The sequence below is a fragment of the Engraulis encrasicolus genome, chromosome 8 (assembly GCF_034702125.1).
Source record: "Engraulis encrasicolus isolate BLACKSEA-1 chromosome 8, IST_EnEncr_1.0, whole genome shotgun sequence".
Lineage (NCBI taxonomy): Eukaryota > Metazoa > Chordata > Actinopteri > Clupeiformes > Engraulidae > Engraulis > Engraulis encrasicolus.
In genome coordinates, this window is record NC_085864.1 from 43444631 (window position 1) to 43463850 (window position 19220).

The 19220-nt window shown below is 42.7% G+C and overlaps 2 protein-coding genes across 2 annotated transcripts; both read left to right on the forward strand.

Moving 5' to 3' along the window:
* Positions 1 to 2516: 2516 nt before the first annotated feature.
* Positions 2517 to 3494, forward strand: LOC134453902 (odorant receptor 131-2-like). The gene has a single exon (XM_063204650.1). It carries the CDS (start codon positions 2517 to 2519, stop codon positions 3492 to 3494), a length of 978 nt encoding a protein of 325 aa, XP_063060720.1.
* A 4809-nt stretch (positions 3495 to 8303) lies between these two features.
* On the forward strand, positions 8304 to 13271 carry LOC134453903 (odorant receptor 131-2-like). Its single transcript, XM_063204651.1, has 2 exons — positions 8304 to 8988; positions 12279 to 13271. The coding sequence occupies exons 1-2, from the start codon at positions 8308 to 8310 to the stop codon at positions 13269 to 13271; spliced, it is 1674 nt and encodes a 557-aa protein (XP_063060721.1). The 5' UTR covers positions 8304 to 8307.
* Positions 13272 to 19220: the final 5949 nt, after the last annotated feature.

Here is a 19220-nt window from a genome sequence, read left to right on the forward strand (position 1 = left end):
AATTCAAAATGGCGGGAAAACTATCCAGGCAGAAAATGACGCCATATGGTGCGTTGGATTCGTCGTGGCCCAAGGATTCCAGGGATACCAGGTTTAGGAAAATTGGCCCAGCGGTTCAAAAGTTACAAGCAGGAATGTACCTGTGACTTTCACCTGCTGGTGGCGCTAGAGTATTGGGGCTGGGGACCTATAACTCGCTGTGGGTAATGTTGATGCTGCCTCAAATATGTGTGCCAATTTACAGCATTTTTCTATGTATGGTTCTATGGGCTACCATAGACTTACAGTGAATTTTACAAAATTCAAAATGGCGGAATTTCCCTTCTGTGTTGACATAACTTCATATAGTGCGTTGAATTCGGCTTGGCCCAAGGATTCTAGTGATAATAATATATTTTACATCGTGCATATGGTTTAAAAGCTACAGGCAAAAATGTAGCTAAAATTTTGACCTGCTGGTGGCGCTACAGAGTTTGAGCTGGGGCTCTGATTTTTTTTGTGGTAGGTCTTGGGATGGACTCCTATGTGTGTACAAAATCTCAACCTAATTCAACAAACGGTTGCTGAGATATGACCTCACTTCCTGTTTCACCACTTTTACGACAATTTTGATTGGCTGTCACGGCAAAACGATATAAGATATCCAATATTCCTTGAGACCCCATGTGTAGCTCAGTCCAGAGATACTATATACCAAGTTTCGGGCGAATTGGTCAAAAATTGCGGGAAAAATAGCATTTTTATTGAATTTTACAAATTTCAAAATGGCGGGAAAACTATCCAGGCGGAAAATGACGTCATAGGGTGCGTTGGATTCGTCTTGGCCCAAGGATTCCAAGGATACCAAGTTTATGAAAATTGGCCCAGCGGTTCAAAAGTTACAAGCAGAAATGTACCTGCAACTTTGACCTGCTGGTGGCGCTAGAGCGTTGGGATTGGGGACCTATAAATCGCTGTGGGTAATGCTGAGACTGTCCCTAATGTGTGTGCCAATTTACAGCATTTTCCTACCTACGGTTCTATGGGCTGCCATAGACTTGCTAAGGAGAAGAAAGGTGCCTAGATAATAATAATAAGCAGAAAACCTACTAACTCTAAAGGGGCCTTCGCCAGCTTCGCTGCTTGGCCCCTAAAAAAGTCAAAGTGGAAAAGTCTGTGTTACTATGGCAACATTGTCACATGTTAGGACTGAAGCGATTTATATCCCTAGGTAAACTCTCACGCGGAATAATCTTCCACATGGCATCTATAACACTATATATATCATACGCTCATCACCTCTCCTCTCAGTAGCCAGTGTATGGCAGGGAAACATCTTGTGGTGTGGTCTGGTCCGAGCCACAGTCAGTCTGTTTGTTTTAGTGATTGTGACGGTTGTTAACATGATTTGAAGGGTATGGAAAATAATTTGTGTAAGAGAGAAATGTAAAATGTGGATGTTTGGTTGAAAATTGTAATGGAGATTGTGATACAGTGTTTCCTGCAATGATATGTGACTGAAAATGATGTTTTCTTGTGGACATGCTAACCAGCATTGCAGATGTGCAGTATATAATACTGTTGTATTATATTATATATATCAATATATTATATTATATTATATTATATTATATTACACATACTTTGAATGATCGTGGAGTAGGTATTTGTTAAAATTCATGTAATGTTAAGAGTGTAGTAGAATAGTGTATTATCAATTTATTTTGTAATATTATTTTCTTATATAAAAAGGTAATGCTTCCTTGTCAGATCACATAATGTAATGCTTTATTATAATAATCAAACTATGTAATGGATATTCAAAAATTGTTGGCCGTTGGGCCTACTTCAGGCGACTCTTGCATAGAGACAAGGAGTAGTATGGTGTTTAGTGATTTAAAAACCCTTTATTTTAACTGGGGTACATGTACATGCCAACAATTTTTGAAGAATGGACTTTGTCGTTTAACTTCAAGAGCACCAGCATCGGAGTATACCGTCTAACAAAGAAGAGCGCTCAGCCGCTCCCCCTCATGTCATGGATATTCTTCTAATAAGCCAACACTTTTCACCTTACACCTGGGTACTGCTGAGCAGGGGCAGAACCATACAGGGGGTAAAGCAGGACATTTGAAGAGTTCAAATGCAAAAGCCCCTAAATGCCTTTTCAGAAAATAATCTTAAGTCATTTTTATTTTATAGAAAGCTATCAAAATTATATATTTTTATTATTATATATTATATTATATATTTTAATATAACTATTTATATGTATTATCAAGTACATGAATGTAAACCAAACCAACAACTGGGTTCTCTAAAAATATAGAAGTGCAGGTCTTCAGAAATGGAGTTAGGGGGTTTTGCATCTGAACTCTTCATTTGCTCCTGGGCGTGGGCCCTATTATGACAATGGCAATGGCCCCATACATCAATGCTTTGCCCTGGGGCCCTGCGTGTAATTTTTCCACCACAGATGCTGAGCAATGTATTTTATTCGCTGTTTTCCAGGAAAGCGCCAAACTCGGAGAAGGAGAATGCAAAACGGCAGCCAGGAAGACGGCTTCAACCTGCCCTCCGCTGCGGTGATGCGCCCCCTCGGCGCCGAGGCCATCATCGTGCAGGTGCTCATCAGCGTCTTCCTCTACGTGGACCTCCTCATGGTCTTCACCTTCTTCCGCAAGGAGGTCTTCCACGGCGTGACGCGCTACATCTTCTTCGCCCACGTGCTGCTGTGCGACTGCACCTTCCTGGTGCTGAGCGACGTCCTGCTGCTGCTCAGCTACATGCGCATCGTCATGCCCACCAGCCTGTGCATCCTGCTGTGCGCCGTGGCCTACAACCTGAACGTGGCCACGCCGCTCACGCTGACGGCGATGAGTGTGGAGCGCTACGTGTCCATCTGCATGCCCCTGCGGCACGCCGAGCTGTCCACGCCGCAGCGCGCGGCCCACGGCATCCTGCTGATCCAGGCCCTGGCGTCGGTGCTGATGCTGGTCGTGCTCGCCAGCGTCACGGCCGTCATGCCGCTGGCGTTCTACCTGTCGCGCCGCATCTGCAGCACCGAGATGCTGCAGGTGCGGCGCTGGCAGACGAACCTCATCAACGGCGTCTCGCAGGTCTACTTCCTGCTCATGGCCCTGACCATCTGCTTCTGCTACGTGCGCATCATGAAGGTGGCGCGCACGGCGTCCGGCAACGACCGCAGCGCCACGAACAAGGGCCGCCGGACGGTCATCCTGCACGGGCTGCAGCTGCTGCTGTCGCTGATCCAGCTGTGGTGTCCCTTTGTGGAGAACGCCGTGCTGCAGATCGACCTGTACATGTTTGTGTACTGGCGGTATTTTGATTACGTGACGTTTATCCTGGCGCCGCGGTGCCTGGTGCCCTTGGTGTACGGGCTGAGGGACGAGACGTTCATGGCGGCCCTGAAACACTACGCCCTCTTTGGCTGTCGCACCAACAACAAGCTGGCCCCCGTGAAGAAAGAAAGGGTTCTCGTTACAAGGACGTGAAGGCTGCAGACTTGAAATGTGTTGCAAATGTGCGTGTATGCGTTTCGAACTTGTACACATAGTAAATAGTAGGGGTGGTACGGTTCACAAAATTCACGGTTCGGTTCATATCACGGTGTCAAGGTCACGGTTTTCGGTTCTCTACGGTTCTTTTTTTTTAGTTCATGATAAATGGTGCACTGGGAATATTATACAATATTTATATAACTGCAGTTATAAAGTGATGATGCACAAGTTGAATGTGACGTTTTGCATGTGTCTGAGAACTGCCTCTTGTGCTTGAACTTAAACTGTCGTCGGCTGATGTGCGCTGTCTGAACGTTCGAAATGCCCTCTTTCAATTGGCTAATAGAATTGGACTTATCACTAAATATCCTACATATGGTTTGTGTAGGCTTATAATGTGAAAATGGTGTGACAATTGTATCATCCTCTGATTGGTCTCATACGCTAATGTTTTAATCAGAGAGACTGGATAAGATACTCCTAGAATCTCTGTTTTACATATTTTTCTGGGCAGTACATGAATTGCGGTTTGCCACGGATTGCACGGTTCGGTTCGGTATGTGTGTGAATTGTACGGTTTCGGTTTTCGGTGCGGTTTGTACCATCCCTAGTAAATAGGGCTATCAAAATGACAAGCTTTGGCCCTGCCGTGGCCTAACGGTTGGGCACTGGGTTACTATGCTGGCGACTCGGATTCATTTCTGGCCCGGGTCATTTGCTGATCCTTCCCCGTCTCTCTCTCCCCAGACATTTCCTGTCATTCAGCATATCTTTTCTTATCTCACCCATTGACAGGACTGAACTACAGTAAATCTACTGTATTGTGGACCAAGGAAGTGGTTTAATTACACCACAAAAGCATACTGTACACCAAACACACCAAAGTCATGAACTGTACTTTAATCAAAGACATACTAATGTTTTTACATTTCGCAGAATCTGACATTGTTTACTTGCCATTTGATACAAGTTACACATTACACGTGTTTCCTTCTGATGTGCTGTGAGCCATACAATCATGAATAAGCACCTTGATAGTAGGCCTTCAATAATGCAAGACACGGTTGGTACTGTATACAACCTCATGTTCAAAATCACGTTTTTGGAGCCAAATCAAGTTTTAGTACGATAAAAAAGCTGTATCACATCTAAGGTGTTGCTAGGACTTCTTAACAAATAAATGAAGCTATAAAGCCCATGTAGGCCTAAATAGTCTCCCTTTACAGTAACCTCAGTGCATAAATGTATGTTGATGTTTTGCATTATAAATATGAACACTTATTTATCTTGTCTTATATATGTGCTTTGAACTAATTGTCATTTTGTACAAATCTATCTGAAGACAAGAACAGGTGTATACCTTTGAAACACACTACCTTCATAATTCTGGCATTTGTATGTTGTCATTCAGCAAATGCAGTTGTATAATTCAGACAATGTATTTGTAGAAATATGATACGCTACTTATGGTTATAAAAATAAGTTGTAGAGCCAAGTTAAGCATAAATACAAAATAAACAATGTACTTTTACATCATTTCTTGTGGTTATAACATGGAAATACTGCTATATGCCTATAAAAACAAAAATTATAATCGCCAGTGCGCAACAATCCGGCTGAATTATTTATCAATTCTTATTGGATTCTTTGCATAACTAGGAGTTAGGGTATTCCTCCATGAAATGGAGGAATGACTCTTAAAATAATAACTCTGTGGCCGAAGACACAATGTAGCCATTAAAGTTACACCAAAATGCTAAACAGTTAAGACAGGGATGTCAAACTCAGACCCGGGGGTCAAATTTGGCCCGCGGAGCCATTTTATTCGGCCCGCAAGATCATTTCATATGTGCATTACAGTTGGCACTCATACACCTTTCATGTATACGTAGCATAACATGACTTCAATATAACATTTGCTGTGTCACAGCATGTGCAGACACATTCTAACTAACAAATATGATCGGAAAGAGTGTATGTGAAATTTAACTGAGTATGAAGTGCGCGCTCAATTTCATTTTTAAAAATAATTGTTGAGTTCGGCCCGCGACTTTCTTCCAGATTTTTATTGTGGCCCTCAGTCAATATGAGTTTGACACCCCTGAGTTAAGATAAAGAATCTGTGTCATTAATGACAAGTTAATCCAAGGCTTTCCCCTGGACCAACCACAACACACTGCCGTGTCCCTTCTTCAAACTTACTGACATGTACTGTATATGATATGATATGAACGCTGTATGTACTTTCTCCATCATGTCCATATAGTACATACAGTACATGCATACAGTACAAATGAAAAATTCAAAGGCAATAAGAATAGTTGAAATCAACAATGATGGTAAGTGTTACTCTTGAAATAAGTGTGCAGACATTTTTCTTTCAATTTTACACAGTTTTGTTTATGTTTAGCACCTTTTAATCGAGAGTGTGGTGTGATCCGGCTAAACACAGTGTTACTCTTGAAAAAGCCAAGTTCTTATGGGTCAACATGGCTCAGCGGGCTAAGGCTCTGTACCACTATGTCGGGCACCCAGGTTTGAGGAGCAGAATTGGGTCCTCATTAGATTGCATGTAAGTAGGGGGGCTTCAAGATGACTGTGTCACGGACCCGGCCAATTGGTTATCAGTGTCCTGCCTGAAGCGTAAGTGGCATCCTTATTGTATACCTCAAAGAGGTGTTGCATTCCTCTCACCCACACAGCCATCTCCACTGCTGCTGACACCACCTTATCTAATGTGTTTGATTTCACAAGTATGACTTACTTGCCATGCCAGACAAATGACAATATGATTTGTTTTTTCAGTGGAGATTTGTGTTCAATTGGAGATTGGGTGTATACAAACATGAACAAATTAAAGGTACAGTACTGTATGTAGGATGGTGGCCAGAATAGGTATTGCAACTATGCTGATCATTACCACTGTACTGCCTATTCTATTTGAATGGAATTGCATGGAATTAACCAAAATGTTTTGGTATCGGATGCCAAAAATGTGTGGACAATTCCATGCTCCGAACGTTGTGTTAACAGTTTTGAGCATGTCTCTTCCTCCTAACGAATGTGTATAGACATAAATGTGTAATATGTTGTTCAGCCCTTTTACCCTTTGATGGGAGGAATTTTGAAAAACTGGCCCTGTGACCAGCACCCCACATGTAGAATGTGTACGCCTATGTGTGTTGGGGAAAAGGTATAGCCTACTCTCTTAGACCATTTTTGTCTGTGGGTTAACAATTTCACAGTGCTCCTAAATTCTTATCTGTGCTCCTATTTCTTTTTTTTTTTACGCCGCGTGAACCCCTCCACCCATTGCCCCGCGTGAAATACACCCCCCCCCCCCCCAAAAAAAATCCCGCTGGCCCCATAGTTTCCAAAAATTCTGTGGGAAACACTGCACATGTATCAGATGTGTAGTAGCCTACATGGACATTTTTGAAAACGCATCAGTTTTGGCCTTGCGATTGTAGTTTAACAGAGTCTTAGAAATCTTCTTTCAAAAAGGGGTGTCAAACTCAAATCGACCGAGGGCCAAAATCTAAATCTGGAGTGAAGTTGGGGGCCAAACTCAACTGTGCACACTCATATTTAAATTTCACAAACTGATTCTCATCATACTTCAAATGTACCAGCACATATTCTGCTGCATTCAAGCTCTTTCACTGGCCTGTGCCCACTCATATTCCATACACGAAATTTCATGTTCAACTCTTAACACGCTATATATTTATGGTGTATGTATGCCAACTCTAATACAGATTTGAAATGATCTCGCGGGCCAAATAAAATGTCTTTGCGGGCCAAATTTTGACATCCCTGACCTACATGAAATAGGCCAAATGTAGGCCTATGCCTACTATTTACTAAATAACTCCTACTTTAGAGAACAGTCACAAGAAGTAAAAAAATACCAAAAAGCTTTTGATGTATTATAGACAGCATCAGAGGTGAGCCCTTCATGTGTCTCAAAGGCTGAGGACTCCACCTTCAATCTCTGTAGCTCAGCCCCTCGCCAGCTGTCATTGGGGTGAATGATATAAGACATGGCCCTGTCCTCTGCTCACATTGTCACACTTCACTGGTATGAAGGTAGACAGCCGAGCGCTGCTACTGGCTATACTTGCTGATGCGCTGATAGCATATCACTGCAGCCAATATTGCCATACCTCATACTATATGTACTGTATGATGAGAGTCTATTTTTACTGTCTTGTCCAAGTACATGCACATTTGAAATAATGTGTTTATTCATAATTGTAATTATGTTGTATGTTTATATGTGTTCTAAGTTATAATGAATGTTCCTTTGTCTCATGTTGTTTAACAGATATATGCCTTCAAATATGTAATAGCTTACCATGTCAAGTGACCTACATATCTTTCTGTAAGGTATTGTTTTGGAATTGTAATTTTATGCATTTGCACAGTAATACAGTCGAATTTGACAAGATACATCTACTGTTTTTTGAAGAATGATATGTCAAGTGCTTAAAACTAGGACCAATTACTTTATTTAACGTCTCTTAACTCCCAGTCTTTGCAAAGAGATTTTAATATGCAAAACGCAAGTGGAAGTAATGTGTCGTTGTCCTCTGCGCAGACCATAAGGCCGCTGAATGAGAAAGCCATTATCATCCAGGTGCTGATAGCGATCTTCCTCTACGTCAACTGTCTCATGATCTTCACTTTTTTCCAAAAGGAGGCCTTCCGCACAAACACGCGCTACATATTCTTTGCACACACTCTCATCTGTGACTGCGCCTTCCTCGTCTTCACCGACATGCTACTGCTGCTCATCGTCCGGCGCATGGTCATGCCCACCGGCATGTGCATTGTCATCTGCGCACTCCTGGTGGACCTCAACATCGCCACGCCGCTGACACTCACGGCGATGAGCGTGGAGCGCTACGTGTCCATCTGCATGCCCCTGCGCCACGCCGAGCTCTCCACGCCGCAGCGCGCGGTGCAAGCCATGCTGGTGATACACGCGCTCTGCTCCGTGCACGTGTGGGTGATGTTGCTCAGCTTCTTTGCTGTCATGCCGATTGGTTTCTACTCGTCATCGGTCATGTGCAGCCTAGTTATGCTGAACGTATACCCCTGGCAAGTGCACCTGAACGACGTCATACTGCAGTTGTATTTTGTTTTCATGTCGTTGGTCATCTGCTTCAGCTACGTGAAGATCATGGGGGTTGCGCGCGCTGCGTCAGGTGAAGACCGTAAATCCACAAAGAAAGGCCAGAGAACGGTATTGCTGCACGCGCTGCAGCTCGTTCTGTCGCTCATTCAGCTTTGGTGCCCATTTGTGGAGGCGGCCGTGCTGAGATTGGACCCCAAGTCTTTTGAGACGATAAGATACTTCGACTACATCATGTTCATTTTGGCACCTCGCTGTCTCATCCCGCTGGTGTATGGCCTACGAGACGAATCGTTCAATACCGTGCTGCAACATTATGCCGTGTTTGGATTTAGCATCAAGAAAGCTCGGGTTCATGTGCAAAAACAGACCAAGTCAACTAAAACATTTACCCCAAACCGAGGCATTTTAGTGATGTAGGACTACATTAATTCACCCAATGTTTTACGTGGATGTGAGTTGATATGTTGAACGGACATCATGCAAACATGCTTTTTAAGTAGGCCTATGCAGGCCGCCAATTATTATGTGACAGGCCTATGTATCAGAACTATAATAATTATTCGACCTATAGGCCTATATTTGCAATGATACCTTATTGTATGGAATTGTTTTCCCATGTTGATGTTGGAAAGAAAAGTTGATCTCTATGGTTTAGAATTGAAAGGCCATATTGTAGAGGAAATAGGCCTATGTGTAAAACCAGGCTCTAGTCTAGTAGGACCAGGGGCATTTTGAATTGTGCTTTCTTTCCAATGATGCCACACAAACCGGATCCCAAAAATGTTTGTGACAATAGGTATTCTGTGAATAAAATCAAAATGCTGTCATTTCCAAAACATTCAATCTTGTTAATAAGATATCAGTTGTTATAGCCAAGCACAATTCTTGTTTTGAAGAAAACAAGAATTTAAAATGTCACCCTTGCTACAAATACCAAAAAAAGTTGGCAAAGGGCCAATAATGTTTTTTAAAGTTGGATACAATGACAGACAAGGCAAAGGTGGACACCGACCCATTAAGTACTTTGACTGATGGCATGATTAAAAAAAAAAAGTTTCTGTGTGAGACCTAATTTCAGCAGCTCAACTGGTGGGTGTGTTCTCCATCTTGTTTTCCTTTTTTGCTATGCTTGACATGTGGCATAACCTGACTGCAAGCAGGCCACTTTATCACTTGTTTACTCTTATGATGGAGCCACACTTTTGAAACATTCCGGAGAATGCAATTTTTACATCATCATGTGGCAATATGTACAGTATACAGTTCCAAAATTTAATGCCTTGGTAGCTATATTCTCTTTAAAATATGTATAGGCTATATCATTCAGAATTCATTTGAACAAGCCACATGAGTAAGAAGACCATTATCCAAGGCACTACTGCACCCCCTTACCATCATACACACTGTCAGACTGAATTATTCATCTTCTTTGTAACCTGGAGGGTGTATGACTCCATGATTTTAAAAGGATGACATATTTTCCATATGCAGGGCTTAGCGTGCCGTGGTAAATGTTTCAACAGCTACTATATCATTGTTGGAGTGTCATAGTGTGCTTTTTGAACGTGAAAAGTGAAAGCCCAACCGGGAAACTGCAACTCTCATTGTAATTGCTCAGTTCAGTTCAGTTTGGTTTATTTGATAGGGACAGATACACATCATGTAGGCTATATGCAAGCCCAACAGAATGTGACACAGCACTCCACAGAATTGTATTCATGCCTCACCTGTGCAAGGGAATAGCCCCCATTGGCGCCTGATAGGGAGCAGTGCGGTGGTACGGTGCATGCTCAGGGTACCTCAGTCATGGAGGAGGATGGGGGAGAGCACTGGTTAATTACTCCCCCCGCCAACCTGGCGGGTCGGGAGTCGAACCAACAACCTTTGGGATACAAGTCTGACACCCTAACCACTAGCCATAACTGCCCCTATGGGTTGACAATGGGTATTTCATGGTCTCATAACTCATACAATGATTTCATAGAGGATTGATAATCTGATAATCTTTCTGTGTAATAGATCAGTAACTAGTCCCTCAACATCTTCACTTCTGAGTGACACAGCCTCATATGGTGCATTCTGTGTTGGCACTCAATATAGTTTCTTTTAAAATGTTCTTCCTTGTGTTATTTTTTTAATTCTATGACTATCAGTCACGACATATTTTGGCCCTGTCCAAACTTTTTGAGATTTGTTGCATGGGTCAAATTTACATTTGATTGGCTTTAACAGGTGATATGTTGATATTGTGCTATTACCCACCTGATGCATAGATGTTTCAAAATGGCAGCATTTTGCTTTTATTCACAAAGGGCCAAGTGTCCCAACTTTTTGTAGTATGCCAATATGAAATGAATTGAATATTTTCATTTTTAGCTCTATGATAATTTGTATATGACCACATCCAGAACTAGAAGCTTGGTCAAGTGATATTAAAGAAATGACCATAACACTGCATCCTTCCTGTGCCACTCCATATTTAATTCCATTACAACACTGTCACTTCCACAACGTGCAATATGCCTCCACGATACAAGTCTTCCTTTCTTCATACTGGTCTTGTGCCCTGACTAGTGGTATGTCCATTAAATAGCAATATTTTGTCCTTAACGGGACATTTGAAACAGCTATGCGGCAGCTTAATTCAGGCTCCACACACTGCAGCACAACACTAATAAAGTATTTGTGCAGATATACAGTGCATCACCAGGTCTGTTGTAAGAAGCTCTTTTAAATATGAATGTTTTAGAAAACGCATTGGCTTTGACCTCTCGTTTACACGTAAAGAGTTTTAGAAATAGAATTTCAGGACTCTGGTTTAACAAAAAAAAAAAAAAAAACTAAACACACCTCTCACAATGGTGTTTTTACTTGTATCCACATGTTGTGTTAATAAACAGCTAAAAAAAATTCTGTTGGCCTATATAAAAATGTTTGCATACGTGTAAACTGCGCTTAACAGAGAAACAGCCTTTAACATTTGCCATTAATTGACTTTCGAATTCGTAATCAAATAAAAGACCACAATTATTGAGCCATATTCCTTCAGGTTATTATGTATAGAAAAAACGTCTATGTTCACCTTATTAGTGGGTTCTTGTGTCAGCATTTCATATGACGATTTATTAATTTAGTCATGAAGCACGTCAGTTTTGGTGTTGAGGGAACAGACTCATTCAATATATAAGGCAGGACAGCAGGTGCTTCAGTGCAGAGCCCTACACGCCGCCCTGAGCCAGGCATTACCCAGGGACAGCACACAGGTGATATCAAGATTTTTCACAAGAACTGGGTTACTATTTTATTGTAAACATTATCATTGTTAACTGATACCAAGTGATTATACCTGTACAGTACAGGTGACATAGCACATCTACAGCTATGTACTGTATCTTTAGTCCCTGTTTTGTTTGTCAAATGAATGAATGAAGTAGATGCATTGATTGATTTCATAGTTGTATTTTTACACAAATGTACGACAAATGAGTATGGATGCCCTGTATCATAGGCGTAACCACAATTTTCTACAGAAATTATTAAATTAATTGTGGATTACTTATACCACCACAAAAAAATTACACATTAAAGGTTAAACAATATAAGCACAATTATATTGTTATTAAACAAATGAACAATAACTTATAACAATGTGTCGATATCTTTTAGACATGGTTAAAAATATCTCAAACATCACGGGAAAGCCAACCAGTCTCTTCTCCAGGCCTCTCAACGAGAAGATCCTATTGGTCCAGGTCCTGGTGGGCATTTTCCTCTACGTCAACTCTCTCATGATCTTCACCTTCCTGAAGAAGGAGGCCTTCCGGACGGACACGCGCTACGTCCTCTTCGCCCAGACCCTCTTCATGGACTCCACCCTGATGGTGCTGACGGACCTGGCGGTGATCCAGAGCTACTTCCAGTACACCATCCCCTGCCTGCCCTGCCTGCTGCTCTGCATGCTAATGATCTGGCTCCAGTTCGGCACGCCGGTGACCCTGGTGGCCATGTGTCTGGAGCGCTACGTGGCCATCTGCATGCCCCTGAGGCACGGCGGCATCTCCACGCACCGCACCAAGCTGCTGGGCCTGGTGGTGATCTGGTGGCTGAGCGCCGTGCCTCCGCTCCTGGTGCTTTGCCTCTTCCTGTCCTCCTCGGCGGCGCTCGCTCTCTCCTCCACCTACATGGTGTGCGAGGTGGAGAGGCTGCTGGCAGAGGGCTGGCAGGAGACGCTCCGGTCCGCGGTGGCCGAGCTCTACTTCCTGTGGATGTCGGTGGTCATCGTGTTCACCTACGTCAGAATAGTCCTGGTGGCGTCGAAGGCGGCGACGGGCAACAGCAGGTCGGTGGCCAAGGGCCGCAAGACGGTGACGCTTCACGCCGTGCAGCTGCTGCTGTGCCTGATTCAGTTTTGCTGCCCCTTTGTGGAGACGGCCATTCTGAAAATCGACCTGCAGCTCTTCATCAACGTCAGATATTTTAATTTCATCACGTTCATCCTGGCGCCACGATGCCTCAGCCCGCTGATATATGGTTTGAGAGATGAGAGTTTTTTCTTGGTCCTCAGGTACTATGCCGTTTTTGGACTGAAGAAGACAAACTCTGTTAGGGCGATGAAGTTCATAAAGCTGTAAATATGTTCTTATTTCAATTCAGAGAGCTCAGTAAGATAATTTATTGTAGTTCATTTATTGTATTGTAGTATACAATAAAAAAATGAATTGTGATATTTTGTATGCCCCATTACAGTCCACACAGCACATATCAAGTTAAGGTAATTGAGAGACACTTGTGTATGCCCTAAACAACAATCCTAAAATGTGTTTCTCGAGTGTGATGATCCGTGGATCCAGTTCATCATAAGAATGTTCTATTAATTCAATATAGTCTCTTTTTTCTAGTGAAGAGTACCCTACATAATATATTTTACTCAATCATTAGGTGTATGTATGCTTGTGAACTCCTACTTTCAATTGGCTGTTCAGATTTAGTGCGTTTATAAAACATTTCTTCTATGTACAGTAAATTACTCCCTTTCTCTGTGAGGTAATTCACGTATGAAATGTGTAATGAAATACATTATGTTACTGTTTACCATTATTTCAGTTACAGGGAGGCATAAAGCAGATATTTTTAATACCAAATAATATTTAATACCAAAGACGACACCTGTTATCACTGTATGTGGACTGTACTCTTTACTATCTACCAAATAATATTTAATACCAAAGATGATACCAGTTATCACTGTATGTGAAGTGTACTCTTTTACTATCTACATATGTCCATGCACCTTCATAAACTATTAGGCTAGTGACAAAGGGTACAAAAGGGTCATCGTTTTCGAGATACCCCAACCGGAGGTAGAACAAAACCCAACAATGTTTTTCCTCATCTCAAAGGTCTCCCATACATGAAATGGATTCTTGGCCATCATGATTTCAATGCTAAGGCTGAAATATTGACACATTTTCATATGTACCCCCAAACAAAAAAAACACCACAAATATGACCTCTCCGTATGGGAGTAAAGACATAAAAAGTCCTGTAGAAAATTATCAGAAGGTCTGTGAGGTTTGAAATTTGGTATGGTTATCCCCAGAGCTCCACTGTATGAACCAGAAAAGGTTAGATGTGGATATCTTGGTGTATGAAGTAGATATGGGCCTTAATCACACACCTAAAATAGGCGGAAAATGAGAAAAAATATATATCTATACAGAATGTCATCATTTACTTTGAAGTTACTTTGTCAGGGAGTGTCAAATACAGACATATGATGGCTTGATTGACAGCTGGGGTTGTGCTGAATCCAGCAATACCAAATATGTATATATATTCTGAAGATTGAAGATGGTATATCACCAAAGGAACAAAGTGTCCCCAATGAAAGAAAACAAGGAGAGACAGCTTCTATTTCAATGCACTTAAAGGGACAGTTTGGTCAATTTCAACATGCAGTTGTAATGCTCACACTACCCTGGACTTGTCAGTGCCTGAGATTTTTTTTTCTTCTTCTTCAGCCGTTTCCGAGATCCTGGTCATTGTAATGGGGGCAGCTCTTTGTTTAGGCCTACATTTCAAAAAAACATTTTTATTAATTCCCAAAAACATCCAAAAGGTTATAAAACATCAGCAGACAACTAGCAAACAGCAGTACCTTTTGGGAAAATATTTGGAGTTGGCCTAGGTTTAATTTTTTAAAAATGTAAACAAACGCTGCCCCCATTAGAATTGCTCATATCTCGGAAAGGGCTGAGCCGAAAAATGTGGCATCACCAGGTACTGACAAGTCAAGGGTAGCGTGAGCAATACAACTGCATGTTGAAATTGACCAAACTGTCCCTTTAAGTGGTGAGATGAATGCTCATACTTTCTACTACTATGGAACTTTATTACTTCAAATAAGCTTGTAATTGGTATGTGGTAACCTCTGCTAACCTTTAGATAGTTAATAATGTAGTAATTTAATGTAGCACATTGTAAAATAGAATTAATATTGAAAGAAAGTTAGATTTTGAACAATGAGCCATTTTTGAGATTTAGGAGGCGGGACAGCAATTTGGCATTGATCAACTTTTTTTTAATAAGAACCTAGATGAACTTACGGAACAAGTTAAGTACATCTACTCATCCACATCATCTTCTGTGCTAAAGTGGGTCAAGTTTTGACAGTCAGGGAAGCATGAGCAAAAGTCAGTGCATGTTAGTCCCACTGCGAAGCATTGACATTTGGTGCCATCATCACATTTGCATTTGCCTTTACAGTAAAGATGGGTAATGTCCCTGACTTCCTTTGGTGCTGCTTCTTTCTTGAACATGACCGGTTCAACTGACCCATCTTCTCTGAGTCTCCATCCCCTACCTACTGGGTCCCAAAGCTTCGGCTTTGGGAGGTGGCTGTGACGCCACACAGCTGTCTGGTATAATGCTCTCTCTACATGTTGTTCAAAGGCATCTTCTGTCGGTGGCAGATTTGATGAACACACGTCTGTAGTAGAGGCCAGGGTGTACCTCAGCTCATCCAGACTGGTGCAAAGCTGACCATCCACCCTCTTCTTTTGGCCATACAGGAGGATGGCATATTGTCTTGCCACAGGCAAAGCTTCTTGCAGGCTTCCAGAAAGTCCAAACTGGGTCATTTCCTTCAATCCACTTAGATGGGACTTCAGTCTGGTGAAGGCAGTGGTCTTCCCAATTCTGTATAGGCTGCTGGTGGTGTCACAGCCTGTAAGGGCATGGCATGTCGGTAAACAGTCACAAAAATCTGGGCCAAGCTTCTCACTGATTGAACAGATTGGGATGAATCTTTCCTTCAGGCCATGTCCAGAGTGCATGTAAACTTCAGAGGATCCAAACATTCCTCTGCTTGTATAGTAGATAAGCAGCACCAGCACATCTGTATCATCCGATTTGACAATTAGACAAGAATGTGACTGTGCAAGTTGTGTTGCATGTAACACCATTCTTGTATCGGCCTCCTCGTGGTCACTGTATAACTCTGTCAAACAGTCAACGCCTGACTTCCTGACTCTCTTAACCTCTTCGCCATTTTCAAAGCCACCTGCCACGATTATAGTTTTCTCTGAAGAGAGTCTCATTGGCCCAACGCTGATAAGGTAGCCACTTACAAAGCTGCATAGAGCAGCTTTGTTTCCACTGCTCTTGAGATATTTCCTAAAGTTCGGAACACTGGCTTGTCCTGTGATTATATGTGTCCTAGTAGTTTGAATGGCACCCCATCTTTGCCGCTCAAAATCTTTTACTGAGTCCAGGAAGACAGATGCTGAGGCACTCAAGGTTGCAATTTTTTTTACTTTTTTATTTGGCTACAATGCCTACGCGTTTCGGCCCTTATGGCCTTCTTCAGGGCGTATCACCTCTTGATACGCCCTGAAGAAGGTTATCCTCTTCCAGACACACTCTGCCAGCTCGGTAAATGTTTGGAAGGCTGCATCATGCAGGCTTTGTAGAACAGCCATGCCATCAATGATGTACGCTGATGGAGCATCGCCATTCGGCTGCTGTGGCTCTTCGACAACAGCCTCCAGTTTTTTGGCCAGATCAGATTTTGTTGTTTTTCTCATGCCTCCATCGTCATAAAACAAGGAGGGTGGGACAGCCGCCAGTTCATGACACATCACAGATTCCAAAGATACTTCTCTTTTCTTCGAAACAGCAAGTAGTCTTCGAAAGAGTACATCTGAATCCATGTGGAACTGCTTAGAGCGGACTACAATAGTTGCTTTCATATCCTTGAAAGTCGTACAGTGTTGTCTTTTTTCTGGCTCCCAGAAGCTCTTTATTTTTTTGACAGGCGTTCATCAATAAAGATCGCATTCTGCTTTGCACCCTCTTGGAGGAAGTTTGACAGCCCTTTTGTAACCTGCTCAGATGCAACCTGACCACTTGCAATATTGATCAACTCCTCAGGAATGTTTTCAAGATCAAAAGGATACTCATGAACGGCGTGACGTTGTCCATGTGTGTTACGCCCATTTGTGGGGGAAAACAGGCAATTCAAGTCAATTGGTGTTATTGGGGTTTAATAAACGAAAGATAAGGACCTGTAGACAAGCGTTGTTCACACGCAACATGCCAAAAACGTGTTGTGTTGCCGGCTGTTCAAGTAATATTGCCAAACTGCCATGACTGAAGCATAAGCATCTGGCTGTTCGTGTTCAAGGGCTTTCATTTCTGCAATATAGACCGGCATGTATTTTGAGTAATTGGTCCTTCCAGCAGCTCTGAACCATGGCATCTGAAAGTCAGCTTCACGCTCTGAACGAAGGACTCACAGTAAAAGATCTGCACCATTAAGGAACGTTGTCCAGTATTGAAATGTTGCAGACTGTTTAACTCCCTCATTTGTGAAGTCCTGGATTTTTGACTGAACGTCAAGGAGTTTGATCTGCATCTCGCCAACGAGGTGTTGTACTGACGCCCTGTCATTGCCATGAAATGCATGCTGCACATCTTGTAACAGCTGCTCTTGTTCTGCAGTCATTGCACCATGGCCTTGTGTTTTCAGCCATGACTGCATTGCTTTCCAGAAGAGCCTGAAAAGAGCCTCAGATGCCAGTTTGATGCTCCTCACTCCTCTTGACAGTTGTTTGCCTTGAAGCATCTGTTGAGCTGTTCCCAATGCATATACATCTGACTCGGTAAGTAGATCACACAGTCCACCATCTGCATACAACTTCCCAATGCTTGCCAGGTAAGCCATTGTGATATGCATGCCTCCCAGCCTCATTGTGATCTTTCCATGTAAGGCAAGAGGCTTGCTCCACAGAATTTGCTGTGCCTTGCTGTAAATAGCAAGGTCTGCTGTCACAAGAATGTGATCCTGTCCCAGCTCTGCAGCAAGCTGTACAAGTCTCATCAATGCCGTATAAATGGTTGAGAATTCTGTGGGTGATTCTCTAATAAATGGCATGTACAACACACTGGCTACAGAGCCATCAGTGTCTGATGTGAAGGCGTTGAATGCAGACCATGAAGGGACATGTTGCTGGTTCTTACTTACAGCTCGTGAAAGCTTCCATACCAGATCTCTGTCTTCAGCTGCTTTTGAAACTTCTGTATTTGTGTTTGGCAACATAGGCTTTGGAAACTCAGGAGGTTCTGGTCGCTTTGTCGATTTTATGTATCTGCCAATAGAAAGGGGAAGATAATAAAGATACAAGATACAATGTTTTGCCATAATATATCATATGCATTAAACATTACTTTGTCACTAGCTCACATCATACTATTAAACATTTTCTATACACATTTGCTCATAAGATGATGAGGAGGTAGTAGTAGTACCCATTGCTTCAACTCGCCGTCTCCCCGCCTCTAGGCCACTCACCTCTTTACAGTGGCTGGTGCAGAGAGGAGCTTCTCCAAGGTTCAAGTTAACGAAAACATACTTGAGATCAACGTGTAAGTGGCTTCGCCATTATCAGCTTTAACATACAGTAAGAGGCCATTATTAGTAGGGTGACCACCAAAGAAACTCGGCACAGTAAACAGTCTCTCGAATGCATTGGTCACGGTGTAGTTAATGGAAAATTAACTCCCTTGCGCATGGTCATTGGTCAGTGGGTGCGATGGATACAATTTCCGTACTCCCTTGCGCACGGTCATTGGGGGCGACACCATGATGGATAATTTGTGACCAAATTAACTGCAGCTGTTAGTCAGCGGTAATTGCTGGGGGTAATAAAGGACAGCTGACAAACATTCACGCTGTCCTATGACCTGTTCCACACCCCTCGCGGAAGTGGCATTGCATGCTTCCCTGATGCTTCCAATACTGACCGTAGAAGAAGAACATTTCCGTACTCCCCTCACCATCATTTCGTACTACACTGTTGTGACGTGAGTAAGCCCTCCTAACTATCTATCTCTCCTTGGTGACCACCTGTCTGGATTTCGGCCGGACAACCCCGCCCCTTAACTATATAACCTATCATCCTCGCACCATACCCATTGCTTCAACTCACCGCCTCCCCGCCTCCCTGGAGAAACAGTGAAACAAAGTCGGCTCGCTAAACCGTAGGCAAAAGTCAGGGAGCAACGCTGCCATCTTACCTCAG

Bases quoted from the DNA above. Each gene is read 5' to 3' on its own strand.
- LOC134453902 (XM_063204650.1), top strand. From the start codon at position 2,517: ATGCAAAACGGCAGCCAGGAAGACGGCTTCAACCTGCCCTCCGCTGCG.
- LOC134453903 (XM_063204651.1), top strand. From the start codon at position 8,308: ATGGTCATGCCCACCGGCATGTGCATTGTCATCTGCGCACTCCTGGTG. The intron at 8,989-12,278 runs GTTCATGTGCAA...AATGAACAATAA, and splicing joins TTAGCATCAAGAAAGCTCGG to CTTATAACAATGTGTCGATA.